The sequence below is a fragment of the Pelmatolapia mariae genome, linkage group LG3_W (genome assembly GCF_036321145.2).
Source record: "Pelmatolapia mariae isolate MD_Pm_ZW linkage group LG3_W, Pm_UMD_F_2, whole genome shotgun sequence".
NCBI classification, from domain to species: domain Eukaryota; kingdom Metazoa; phylum Chordata; class Actinopteri; order Cichliformes; family Cichlidae; genus Pelmatolapia; species Pelmatolapia mariae.
The window spans coordinates 47,899,448-47,913,456 of NC_086229.1; the positions used below are offsets into that span (position 1 = coordinate 47,899,448).

General features: G+C 41.2%; 1 protein-coding gene across 1 annotated transcript in view; it reads right to left on the bottom strand.

Annotated features, from left to right (window-relative positions):
• trpc5a (transient receptor potential cation channel, subfamily C, member 5a) overlaps nucleotides 1-14,009 on the bottom strand; it is a 224,745-nt gene that overhangs the window by 47,868 nt on the left and 162,868 nt on the right. The window contains exons 9-11 of the mRNA XM_063469532.1: nucleotides 11,190-11,327; nucleotides 6,720-6,918; nucleotides 885-1,024 (exon numbers count right to left, since the gene is read on the bottom strand). Coding sequence (XP_063325602.1) covers nucleotides 885-1,024; nucleotides 6,720-6,918; nucleotides 11,190-11,327 — 477 coding nt within the window. The remainder of the gene's footprint in view (nucleotides 1-884; nucleotides 1,025-6,719; nucleotides 6,919-11,189; nucleotides 11,328-14,009) is intronic.

The window sequence follows — 14,009 nt, forward strand, 5'->3', positions numbered from 1 at the left end:
CATGTAAACAATATCTAAATAACGATGCAGCACTGGGTACCTCTCTGGCAACCAGCTTCCAGAAACCCTGAGCAACTACTTTTCAGACAGTTGGGGAATACGACTTTCCCTAGCAACTAAAGGTTGCCAGAAGGCTCTAAGCATGCATGACTGAGGCTAGCTTGAATAGCCTCAGTCATGCCAGCCTCAGTAATGCTAGCTGAAAGCTATTCAAGCTAGCATGGATTTGCAGTGCAAATATGAGCAATTCTGACCCCCCAAAAACAACATGGTTATAACACCTAGAAAGTAAAACAGAAGCTTTAAAACAGGTGACCAAAGGGTGATGTGAAGTTGGCCATTCTTGTCCATACACTCTTTAGTGTGAGGGTGGGGCCACATGGGCCGGGCTTGTTCTGGCCTAGCTCAGAAATTGTCGATGGGATTGGACCGTGGGGAGTTAGGAGGGTACGTTAAAGCCTTGGCGTCTTTTCTGCTGGTGGAGATCATGGCTGGCATTTCAATGCAAGGATTTCCTATCACCACATTACTTACTCTCGCCTTCTATGAGTGTATTTAATGCTATGGCTGAGCACTGTAGTGCTGCGACACTGCTAGCAGTAAAATCTCCACATTCGGATTATTTAACAGTCATCTTTCTTCTTCCACACAATGCACACAAAAGCGTTTAACAGACATTTGAGCTTTGCCTGTTTCCCGCTGTTCCATGAATGCATCATTACACAATCAGCATGTTACTCAGTATCATTTTAGTTTCATCTCCCAGCAAGAACATTAAGCACTGATTACCTCATAAACTGACTGATGCTTTATATCTTTCACTGTGCCCATCATCCTCCTTCCCCTCATCCTCCCCTCTTTCTTATACACACATTCAACTTTACCTTCACATAGGCCACTATCTTCAGAGATATGGTGGCCAGATAGAGGGAGTTCATGGCGAAGTCCATCAGATTCCACCAGTCATGGATGTACTCTGTGAATCCCCCGTCCCACATCTCCTTAATCTCTGCCCAGATGAAGCCTAAAACACACATGCACAGTGTACACAGAGCTGGTTATTTACATGCACACACACAGTTGTGTCTATACGATCATTTAATGTCATCCATCAGTGGTTTTTGTTTGCCTCATTTCTGCAGTATGACAAAAGTTTTGCTGAATTTTCCCCTTTGTCAGCGGCCTTGAAGCAGTAAGCAGAGAGCCAGCATATTTGTTCTGTATGACTGGCTTTAGATAAAGTAAATAATGCACAAGTCATTTTCTATTTAATATGCTCTCCCTGGAATATCTGGCTCTGGGTTTTTAAGGTTATGTTTAAGACAGATGGCCTTGGTTAACCTGGATCCCAAGTTTTCACGCATCAGTTTGCCTCTGCGGCACGGTGGGTCAGTGGTTTGGTGTGTTCCAGGAAATATGACACAAGAGGAACTTCCAGTTGGTTCTTCCCATGGGTTTGGCAAATTAGACTGGCCGTTACTACCGCCTAGTAATGTTTAAAAGACAGAGCTGGTGTGTGGTTCATTATCACTGTGGCTGTTTAGAGAGATGCTGCAGAACTGCAAATGGAGAATGAAAACTAAGCAACGGTTATTTCCTCAGTCAATCTTCTGGGAGTTTCAGGGGTTTTTACAACATCTACAACTCTCTTCCTCTTCATTGCTCGACTGCGTTCTTCTTATCTGTGAACAAACTCTGTCCTAGCAACAAATCCAAATATAGTTATTATTCTCGGAAACAACAAACACTATTACCAGAGTGGTCATAGTCATTTATTGGTGTGAAACACATCCAAAACAATGGATTCTTGGCTCTTGGTTTTGTCATAAAGCAAAGTGAGGATGATGTTCAAGTATTATGTTATATGTCAAGTGTAGTGTAGAATGACCACAGATCCCATGATAAGATTTACATTTACTGGAGCAAAGCGAGTATCCTGATTACCAATTTTCTGTTGCTATAAACTGCAATCAGGGTTTGTGAGTATTCTGTAAAAATAAACAAATAAAACAAGCCGACTGTACAGTATTGTTGTATCTTAATTATCATTATCATTTAGTCACATCTGGACACTCCAAATGTCATTATTATACATAATAAAGTAATGAGCAGATAAAGCAGAAGGGTTATATTTTTATCCGATTCAAATACAAGATGTTAACATTATTTTACATTTACATTATAAACAGGAAGCATCTTCAAAATCACTCTATTAAGCCCCAAATTAAGAACTGACATTTGCAATTCAATAGTTTTTTTTAATCATTACTAATGGAAAAAGTTTAATTATTCTGAAGGTAATAAAAAAAGGTTTTATATAACCTCATAAATGCAGCCCTGTAGCATATTTGGGTACAGGAGACAGAATCATTTTAATCACCCCCCCGCCAATTTTGCTATACATGTACAATGACAATAAAGGGCTATTCTATTCTGTTCTATTCTATTCTGTTCTTACAGCATTAAATAGGTTAAATAAGTTAGAGCAAAATGAACAAATGATCCTGCTGTGAATACTGACAGCTGATCAGTCATATTTTGGAGACTTTTCAAGCGTTCCCTCTTGAAAGTAAAATTTAAATATAAATCAACTCCAACACATTTTAATTTCTGAAATACTTCTACAGTTTTTTGCAATTCCATGCAAACAGTTTTAAGAGAATGCAGTGATCGATTCAGAGATATCCAATAACACAAGAACTGTTATATAAATGCATACAGACCACCTTTAATATAGCTTTTGTCTCTCCCATAAATAACATTCTGGTACAGCGTACCTTACCATACTTTGGTTTTTGACAGCAAGAAAATGTTATTGCTGCTTATATTTTTATTTAATCTAAAGTTTATTCGAGACGAAGGAGTTTTTGGAAATAATTTTTGAGCTACATGTTGCTCATCTTTCAGTCCCAAGTCTTCCTAATCTTTTTATTCAATTTTACTTAAAAAAAAAAATATGTTACTTTAGCTTTGTTTGTTTTTTTAATTTAAAAATGAACATTGTAATGGAGTCATAATGTTCCAGAAAAACAAATATATTAGAAATCACCTAAAATAATGAAAATTAAAAACCATACAGATCACTGTGCTACAGAAAAACATGGAAGTAGTATTGTGTTGTACTAAATCTGAACTTAAATAAATGCATACATATGTATATTAACATTAGACAGATACATAGACGAGTATTGCCACAGACTGTAAGAATGGCAGACATGCTGAACTTTATTTTGAACTCTGGGGAGAAAACATTTAAGTTCTTTTGCAACTATGCCACAGTGATTCTTTAGTATTTACTGCAGCTCTCATCTGAAATAACTACAAAAGGAAGCAACAGAAGAAAATGTTCCAGTTTCTACCATCAACATGACAACCAGTTAATGGCAAATCATGTTTCTCTTTGTCAAACATGTTTTGTAGCAGAGACTTTAAAAACGAGGAGAAAACAAGCGGAAGAGACGATGGAAGAGAGCAGATGGTTTTGTATTTTTCCAAGTGATTATGGACTGCATTTGGAAATGATTGGTGTCAGCTCTGAGAGAGAAGATGGAGATGTAATCACTCATTTCACACCCACCCACCTACCCACTCTCGCTCTCTCACACACACACACACACACAAAACCAACTCCTCCACAGGCTTGAAAGCAGCCGACCACGCACCCCCACATCCACGCACTTTTACAGACACACTCCGGGGCCTCTTGATGATTAGCAATCAAACAGAAAAAAATGAAGCAGATAAGTTTTTCTTTATTAATTTAAATCTGGTTGTTTTTTTACTGTCTGGAGGAGAAAGTCCGGCTTCTTGCCGGGCAGTGACTCATTCAGGACTTTAAATGTGAAGTTCGTCGTTAGAGCTCGGCTTAGAATAGTTGATATGAGTCACTTATTAAAGACATATGAAGGAATAAAGTGTGACATATTTTGTTTGTCTGTGCAAAATGTGTGTAAGCGCTGTTTAAATTTAGAGAAAATACACTTTCAATAACAGCTGAAAAACGCTCACAAAACTAGTAGTTTCCTGTTGACGTCGGTTGTTTTGAACAGTCAAATGTTACTCCACTGACCCTCTCCATGCACCATTTCCTGAGCCAAGTCCCAAAGTCCCCTAACTGTCAGTCTGTAGTTGGCAACTTTTGAAATAGATTCCCCTAAATCTTCCTCCAGCCATGTTGTTCCCTCTATACTGATGTTTTAAAAGGTTACCCAGCCCATTTCTGTAACACCGTCAAACTCATGACAGCTGAAAAAAAAAACGATTCAAACTGAAGCAGCAGAGCCTGGAATCTTTTTTTATATAACTTCCAGTTCAGCTTCATCAGAGCCCGCTTTCCACATTACAGACAATAGCAGTGCAGGCATGAGCGTTTTTGGACATCGCCTAACAGAGTTGTTGAATCCGATGCAATTGGACCGGACACTGAATGGTCTTTAATCTTAGCATCATAGGGGGCAGTTCCAACCCAATCATGCATTTCGGACAAGGTCAAAAAATGTTTAGTGTTTTATGCATGTTTGTTAGAATCATTATACTCTTTGTTTTGTGACTGTCAAGACTTGGGAGAGCAATTTTGTAAAAACAAACAAATAAACACAGGGTTAATTTTAGGGTAAAGTCAGTGAAAAGAGACTCTTTGGAGGAGGTGGTCTTAGTACAGCTTCAATTGAACTCCAGGGTGGTTTAATCTACGGTGTGAATGTAGACTTGTAGTCAAGACCGCCTAAACCCGGACCAAGACAATACCAAGACCAGAGGGTATCGAGACATCCAACTCTATATGAATGCGATCTGACCTTGATCCGAACCAGCTACTAGCAGTACGTTATAAGTTCAAGCTAAACAAAAATTTCTCATAGCCATGTATGCTTAGTATTCTGGGGTGCGGCAAGATACTATAGATGTGCAAAGGCATGTACAAGGCTAGCAAATAGCTGTGAAATGAATGTAAACCTGCCAATAGTCCAGAACACAGCAATTTCTTCATGATTTTACTTTTGATGGTCCCAACAAGTAGACTGGACATTCTCACATGGTTTGAAGTGATGCATTTTGTTTCACTTGGAGTTCACTTGGATTTTTCTCAGTGTGGAAAGAAACCAAATCTAAGGAAGAACCTAGAAGTTTGAAAACTCATCAATTGATTTGGACCTTTGAACTGTAAGTGTGAAAACGGGCTTAGATCTCACTGGGTTTCCTTGCCAGATCCCTGGTAAAACGTGTGTCGACATGAGAGCATAATCTCTGAGGAATTCATAACAAGCAGGCATTTGCCCTGTGTCCTCCCCCCTGCATGCCCTGCCCAGTCAACACCCTCGGCTAAACCCAGCTGAGCACTTCTAATAGTGTCAACACACCTATCATTGTGTGGTACATGTGAGAAAATCCAAGTGGAACTGAATTCATGTGTGAAAATGACTAATTTACCGTGACACTTCTGCCTGAGATGCTGCTAGTTTTGCTGAGAGCAGCTACCAGAGCCTGCAGCAGTGGTGGAGGGGGCTCCACTGGTTGGGTAAGCCTGCGTCACAACACCACGCTGTCAAACTGATTTCAAATTTCAAAACTGTCAGACACTTGAGGACATTTATCAGGTCTCTCAGTTCCCTGTGGTGGCGCAAGTCTTTCTTCACAGTCTAATTCATAAATGGAATACATTCAATTTTTTACCTCTAGATTTTACAGATTTTATGGAAATTCTTGGAACTGTATTAAAAATAAAAACAAAAAACATGTACACATGTATTCATAGCCTTTTTTAGTATAATGATGCTACAAGGTTAACACCTATTTTCTGTTTCTCCCATAATTCTTTGCAGAACCTTTTACGCTCCATCAGGTTGATAGGGATGCATTGCCCAAGGAACAGCCAAGTAACAAACAGGAAGCTAAAAAAAGTCTTTATGTAAATAAAGCAGGGCTGGCCAACTCCAGGCCTTGATGGATGGTGTCCTGCAGGTTTTAGATGTGTCCTTGATCCAACACAGCTGAATCAAATGACTAAATGACCTCATCAACACGTCCTGAAGTTCTCCAGATTCAGGTGTGTTGACCCAGGGGGATATCTAAAACCTGCAGGGCACCGGCCCTCGAGGCCTGGAGTTGCCCACCCCTGAAATAAAGCTAAGCTGAGGTGAAAACATCACCATTTACCAGGATAAATGTATAGCTGCTTTTTGAAGAAACCCCTCTTTACCGTGCTGAAATTGTAACCGTCAAACACGACTCTTAACTTTCATTGACTGTGTCACAAAACCCATGTGCTTCAACTATTTTATTACATGAAAAACATGTCTTCAAAGTGTGATTTGAAGTGGCTGATGGCACACATTTCTCTCAACACACAAAAAAAGCAGAATAAACAAAAAAAGAGAGTTACTGTCCCCGTCTGTAAAGTCTTTAAGTCCAGTAGAGCAGAACAACAAAGGCTCTAAAAGCTGGAGTTAAACTTTGTTCTTGCCCTCGGCAGAACTTAATTTTTGTAGGCAGACAGAAGACATCTGTCGGATCACGAAAATCCTTGTAAAGATGCAAACCCCTGTTGGATACCAGCCAGTGTAACGGATGCTATGTGACTGAATTACAGAGAAACTTCCAACAGATCTGAGGTCAGAGCTGCAGAAAGGCCAGCCACAAACAGAGCGGCCTCACACCCAGATCATTTCAGCAGGTACAGAGTTTTTAAGTACAATCCTCAGAGGAATACTCTGAAAACTTACCCAGCACCCATGGCAGAATCATCCACTCCACAATGGTGGGTGGGGGTCCCTGCATGTGCAGGTTGGTGCGGGCGATGTGCTGCGAGGCCAGCAGCAGTAGGAAGAGAAAGGTCAGGTAGGAAGCCGTGTGACAGATGAACTTGATGAAAGGCTTCTTAATGAAACGTCCCAGAGCGCTCTTTGGAGCCAACAGGTAGATCTGAGGAGGATGGAGAGAGGGAGATGGACGGGGGGAGAATGGAAAAAGAAAGGATTTGAGTAAGAGCACAAAAGAAGAAGGAGAGGCAAGATAAGAGGGAGCCTGCTTTGTTATTAAATGATCTTTAATGACCATAAAAATAAATTAAAATAAAATAAAATCAGCCGATGGAAGTGGCTTGAAGGCATAAAAAAACACAGGACTGAATGTCTGCAGAGACGTGACTCTCAAAGCAGAGCAACACAAACAAGAAATTTGACATTATGTAACGATTAATGAGTAAAAATAAAAAGTACAAAAAACATTATCTCAGATGCTTGTTGATGCCTTAAACTGGTTTTGTCCTCTCAAATATTGTTCTTTTCCCCCTCAATTTCAGCTCAACAGGAAAAAACAAAAAAAAGATGTATGTAAGTCGATAAATGTCCATGCTCAGCGTCCGTCACCTCGTGTTTCATCTGTCAGCGCTGTTATTGTTATCGCCGGCGTTATTGCCGTTATGATGCTTGTTTACTTGTTCTGCTCGTGTACTTGCTGCTGGCAACCTTGGCACACTGAGTCACGCCAGAGATGCTTTTTAACTCGAACTGAGTCGCACGTCGACAGACTCAGAAACAATAAGGCCGAAAGAGAGCGAGAGGGAGAGAGACATGTGCTTAAATACACAATTAAAACATTAATAACTAACCCCACTGCGGCACCACTCTGATTATTGATATGTAAGCACTTTATGTTAATTATCTCACTCACATCAGCAAAAACATGCAGTGTAAATAACCTCAATTAAGACCAGATTACATGTCGGAGTCTTTGAAGACACCACAAAGGTCACAGTAATAAACGAGAGGAAAGAGGTGCAAATATTTTCCCCTCTTCTAATTATTCTTCCTTAAGCTTTATAGAAAGAAAGAAAAGTAAACTAACATTAAAAATTAGCTAACAGCATTCATCTAAAAAGGAGGAAAATTTTTTAAGAAAACCTGTAAGATGGCTCCGAACTTCCAGACCAATTATTGGGTTTAACAGAGTTATGTTGAAAATGTATCCCTGAAATGTGCTGCAAACAAATGTTTTACTTTTCGTTGGCTTTATGTGGGGAATCAGGAAACAAGAGCCAGTATGTAAGTTGACTCGTTGTATGTTGGAAAACTGTGCCCTTTAACTGTCATGTGACTCTTCATTTTAGAACCGCCCATCATTCCTGCCAGGCTGTGAAAAGAAGCAGCACATGGCAGTGAAGGCAAGCACCAATTTTCTTTACAAAACTGTCTTTGGCTCGTCAATATCTTTTTTTTTTGTCTGTCCCATTTGGTTCTTTAGCCGTCAGAATTGTTGTCTGAAGACCAACAAGGATACCAAATGGATTTATTTTGCCAAATGGATCATCATGGCATTGCCGTATTGGTCCATTTGATCAAACTTTGTTGTTATTATTTATTTTACTTTCAGTTGTTACAGATGGGACAGACATGACTGGGGGATAGGAAAGAGAGGAAGGAAAAGAAAAACAGAAGGGAAAAGGGACAGTGAGAAAGGGCACTTACAAAGACAAAGAGAAAAAAAAAATCTCCTGGATCACCTGTTGAGAGAAAAAGAAGAGAAAACAAGCAAAAAAACAAACAAACAAAGCAACATACTAAACACAACACCATCACGTTAATCCAGCTAAGTGTGAACAGCAGTAAAAACTAAATATTGAATGTTGTTGTGCAGCACGCAGGACAGACAGCGCACAATGTGCTTTGAAGTAGCAGCTAAGAAAGGTGTAGTTTATGTCTACGAACAGTGAACACCCGTGTGCACACCTGTGTGGATCAGCGCGCTTGTATACAAAAGGTTTCTCCATGTAACGGTCTGCTAGAGGGTGTGGAGGGCCATAGCCCCGTCCCCCAGGGCATGAAGCAGGTATGGAGGAGATCCAGGCTCCAGACATCCAGAGGCCCCAGAGTGCGAGAGCCCAAGGAGTACCACCGGAGGGGCATCCGTGCCACCCTCCTGGGAAGGGCTGAGGAGATCCCCAGACGAGGGGGTCACCCAGTAGCCACGGAGCAGAAGCCAGAGGGGGCTGCACTGGCGTGCCCGCCGGCTCTGCCGGCAGCCAGCTGTGCCAGAGTGAACCGAGTCGCAGGCCCCGAGGCCGGAGGCCCGAGGGCCCCCTTTGCCCCGGAAGAGGCCTGACCGAGCGACAGGCACCAGGCCCCGCCAAGTAGCCACCAGGAGTGAGCTGGTGTATACCTGAGCGCCCAGCCCCGGACACCAAGAACCACCAATGCACCAACCCCTGAGGGCATCAGTTACCGGCAGGGAGTGTGGTGAGGGGAGATAGGCCTCCACACTTTGGAGGGCCTGGGTGTTCCCAGAGAGGTGGAGTCTAAGACCCGACCTGACATATAGACACAGACAAACAGGCACACACAGACACAAACATGCTTTCCCACCCTCATGCACACATATACAAAGTACAAATATCTAAAGCAATTAATTCTCCTGAAGATATCAAGTTTGTTTTTCCCCTCTTGACTGACTTGTGGTTTTGTCCCTTTGCCTCAGATCTCCTCCTTGTTTGCATATCTATTGAGTTTCCTGCTGCTTCTTGGATGTGTCAATAAATCATTTAAAGTATTCTTGGAGTTCAGAGCAGTAACCTTAAAGTTAAAAAAAAAAAACATTCTTCTCACAATGTTAATATGACACCATCACACCGCCTGTGTGAAGGTTGTCCAAGCCTTTGCCAGCTTGGACAAAGGCTAAATGTGCTGCTACTGGGCTGATCACTGGGATGCTCAAGATGTCATTTTGTTGGACATTTTTGTTTAGTTTATAATTGTTATCAACAGTTTAGTTTCATCCATCCATTTATTTATTTTGCACCACTTATCTGAACCCAGGTTGGGACAACAACCTAAGCAGAGAAGCTCAGACCTCCCTCTCCATAACAAACTCCTCCAGTTCAACCGGGGGAACACTGAGGCGTTCCCGGACCACCAAAGAGATATAATCTCTCCAGCGTATCCTGGTTCTATCTAGGGACCTCCCAGAACATCTTCCCCAGGCAGTGCCCAGGAGGCTTCCTAATCAGATGCTTGAACCACCTCAACTGGCTCCCTTAACGTGGAGGAGTAGCAGCCCTACTCTGAGTTCTCCCAAATAAAAATAAACTCTTCCCCCCTCCAGGAGGCATCAAAACCTGGAGAAAGCTCATATCTGCTGCTGATCTTGTACTTCTTCCACCTTCGTTTGCTGCATGGTTGACAAACCCCTGCTGCGGTCAGATAGACCCATGCAGCATGTTGGAGATTAGCCCACCTGGACCCTACAGGGTAAATCTTAGTCATCAGGTGCTCATCAATTAAAGGCTCGCCCAGACCTGGATCCAACGTGGAACACCATGATCCATGACCCAGGATATCGAAATGAATGTGCAGTTTTGTACAGAATTTTGTTTATTTATTTTAAATGTTTCTCAATTTCTCTAAACTCAAAGGTTTTAAAGATAAACAAAAGCAGATCTTTATCTGCATCCCAGCATTAATGACTCAGCGAGTTAACACATTGGCTCATAAGTTGGCTGAAGTTCATCTGTGTGTATTTAGTTGGCTCATATTACTGCAGTACCAACAGCATAAATAGACACTTTTCTGAAACGAAATCCTTTAAAACATAAAATGACCAGATTAAATATATAACACAGTCCGTATGTCTGTGACATCTGTTAACTTCCAGGTCCTCTTCAAAACCTTATTTCTTATTTTCCATCATCCTTCAGTCAATAAACCGTAACTTTGGTCTAATTACTACCTGAAAACAGTCTGAAAAAGCAGCAGTTTGGTTGCATCAGCTCTTTGACTTTATTACCTTTATTTCTTCTTTTCCCCATGTCATTGATTTCCTTCTCTCTATACATTTCATTTTTCTTCCTTCACTGTTAAGCTATCTTTGTTCCTTCAGTCTCTCCTTGATTTCTTGTCTTTCTCCTTTCTAGGGAAGTGATCATTTTGTCAGTTCCTCTTCTCGTCTGTCTTTCCACTCCTTCTGCCATTGATCTCTCACAAAACCTTCTTCATTTATTTTCTCTAATTCCCTCTTCCTCCTTTGAACTTTCCTGAATCTCAATATTTCCATTTTTCTAAATTCCTTTCCAATCTAGATTTTCATCTTCTCTTCCTGCCTTGCTTCTTGAAATCTCGATTCCCCATCTATCTTTTTACCCACTTTCTTCAAATCTATATTCTCCATCCTCCTACATCCTCCTATTGTCCCCTTTTCCTTACCAATGAAAAGACCGGGAACAAGAGTCCGATGATGAAGCAGGTGACCAGTTTAACCGCCCAGTGTCGTCTCCTCCAACCCGGGAAGCCATCATACCACAGTGTGGCCAGCAGCTGCTGGCAGTTTGGCTGTGCCACAAACTGGAAAGAGAATAACAGGAAATGCAGTTTAGTATACGTGAAAAAGCCCTGAAAAGCCCTTTTAAACATAGTTCATTAATCATACAGAGGGTTTGGGGGGGGGGTATAAAAACAGCTTTATGCAAAGTTCACATTACTTCCCAAGTCTCATCAGGTTACACTTTAAAAAATTTTGATCACCCTGACTGCTTAATAAGTTCATGGAAACATTTGCCTCTGACTGCTCAGTGGTGTTTATTTGATGCTGATGCCATCACCAAATATTATCTCCTCCTTCTTCACTTTATTCATTTTTTCTTAAATCAAGGAGGCTGCGGCCCTTTCATCTTTTCTCCCTCTTCTATCATTCCATCTATATGTAATTAAATCCTTTTGTTATTCACAGTCACACATTCCCGATAGAGTAAAACATGAGTGGCTATTAGCGTGTCCTTTATTAGTAGTAGTCGGATATCAGAGTGAACTGTCATCTTGTTAAAGTCCATTTCCATCTCGACTGTGACATCGACTCCTCTGACTGATTTCCACTGGGGTTGGGATTTGATTTCCCCTAACCAATCACAAGAGAACAAGGTATCCACCTGAAGGTAATGTGATTAAACTCGACACTGCTGCACAGCAATGCAAACATACTGTTTTTTCCCCAGGGATTTAAAAGTAAAGAGCAAAGTACAGTAAAAAGAAAAAGAGGTCTTCAAACGAGGCTGCTGGTAAACACGTAGGAGATAACATTTGCAGATAATTTTCCAGGGTTTTTAGAATCCTTATCTTGTTGTATCCACTGGTGTATCAGTGGATTAAGCCAGGCACAGAAATTAATTAATAACTGAAACCTTTTAAGACTGAATACCGGACAGTTAAAGACACTCAAACAGACCAGACTCACGTCTTTGACAGCCAGAGAGCAGAGAAAAAATAAATCCGAACAACTGAGTCATTCAGCTACACAACATACATTCATACAGACGTGGCAGAAGCTCAAACTTAGGCATATAGACATAGCCAAGAAGTTTAAACTGAGAATCAGAACAAAGAAGAAAAGTCATTATGAATGCACAACATGTCAAACCTTGAGGCAAATGTACTGCAGCAGGAGAAGACCACACCGGGCGTCACAGCTAAAACAGTAAGCGGAGGGTACAGTTCATCCAGGCTCAACAAAAATGGACAATAAGAGTTTGGAAAATGTTCCCTGGTCTGATGAGTCTCAATTTCTGCTGTGACATTCAGGTAGTAGGATCACAATTTTGTGTAAACAACATGATAGCATGGATCAATCCTGCTTTGTCTGAACACCATTATACCACCAGAGTGCTGCAGGTGGTATCATGGTGTTGGGGATATTTTCTTGGCACAACTGGATTTTTTGTAACTACCACACCCTACCCCAGTTGTTGCTGCCCATGTCCATCCCTTTGCTACCACAGTGTACGCATCCACTGATGGTTTCTTCCAGCAGGATAGCACACCATGTCACAAAGCTCAGATAATCTCAAACTGGTTTCTTGAACATGACAAAGAGCCTTGTAGAAGGCTTCTCCAAAAAAGTCCTGTTACATTCAAAAATAAAAGCCCCAGCTACTTTTTAAGGAATAAAAAACACACACACAAAGAAACCAGTCCTAATGGCTGTTTACCAGCAGGAATCCCAGCAAGGATTGTTCTTTCCTGCCTACCTACTGTGCATCACAAGATCAGCACCATGGACAGCTCTTTCCACACTCTATACTACACGATGCTGCAATGTTTGACGCAAAGCTGGTAAAAATTCAGACAGTCTCATAAAGAGAGCCTATGTTTAGTTATGGACAGTGCAGATAGAATGTGCCAGGATCAATTATCTCCAAGCCCACACTTACAGAAAAAAACACAAGCAAGTGTAGAAATCTGCAGTTATCACCAAATGTTCAGCCGTCAAAAGTAGCAGAGGCTAATTTTTGACTGACAGTTTCAGGTGTCATCCTGATTTTTTTTTTTTTTTTTGGGGGGGGGGGGGGGGGGGGGGGGGGGCAGTTTTCCTCTTCAATCTATTAGCTAAATGTTTGGTTCATAACAGTTTCCCGTCCTTGTGTGAAGGTGGATGTGCCAAATTGAGCTGGATGTTTATTTAGCTCATTTATCTAAAAGGATGTTTGTTTAAAGGAGAAACACATTATTAAGATTCTCTTATACACATACAAAGACACACAGACATGACTCGGGGTGATTGATAACCTTCAGTCTCTGAAGCCTTTTCAGAGTATGAGAGTAATTTACAGTCCTGGGATTTTTACCAAGATTAAAACTAATCACCGAAAAGCAGAAATGAGAAGGGAGGAAGTAAATAAATTGAAAGGTACTGAATGAAGAAAGGAAGAAAATGAAAGATGGGCCAGGCAAGAACAAGGAAGCAGAGGAAGGGAGGAGAAAAGAAAAAGGGGGACACAATGGGAGAAAGAAAATAAGAGGAAAAGTCAGACAGGAAGAAAAGAGGAATGGTTCTTGGTGACTCAGAGGGCACCTGAAGGTCTGATGGGGACAAACAGCCTTTGGTGTAATGCCAACAGTATTAGCGGTTGAACTGTAATGAGATGTAAATGGAAACAACAGAGGAGCTACAAACCTGTCAGGGCTGAAAGTAACCTTTGGTTTGTCATAAAACCTCACAGAGGAAGATAAAGCCTCCCCAGATTTACCCGTATG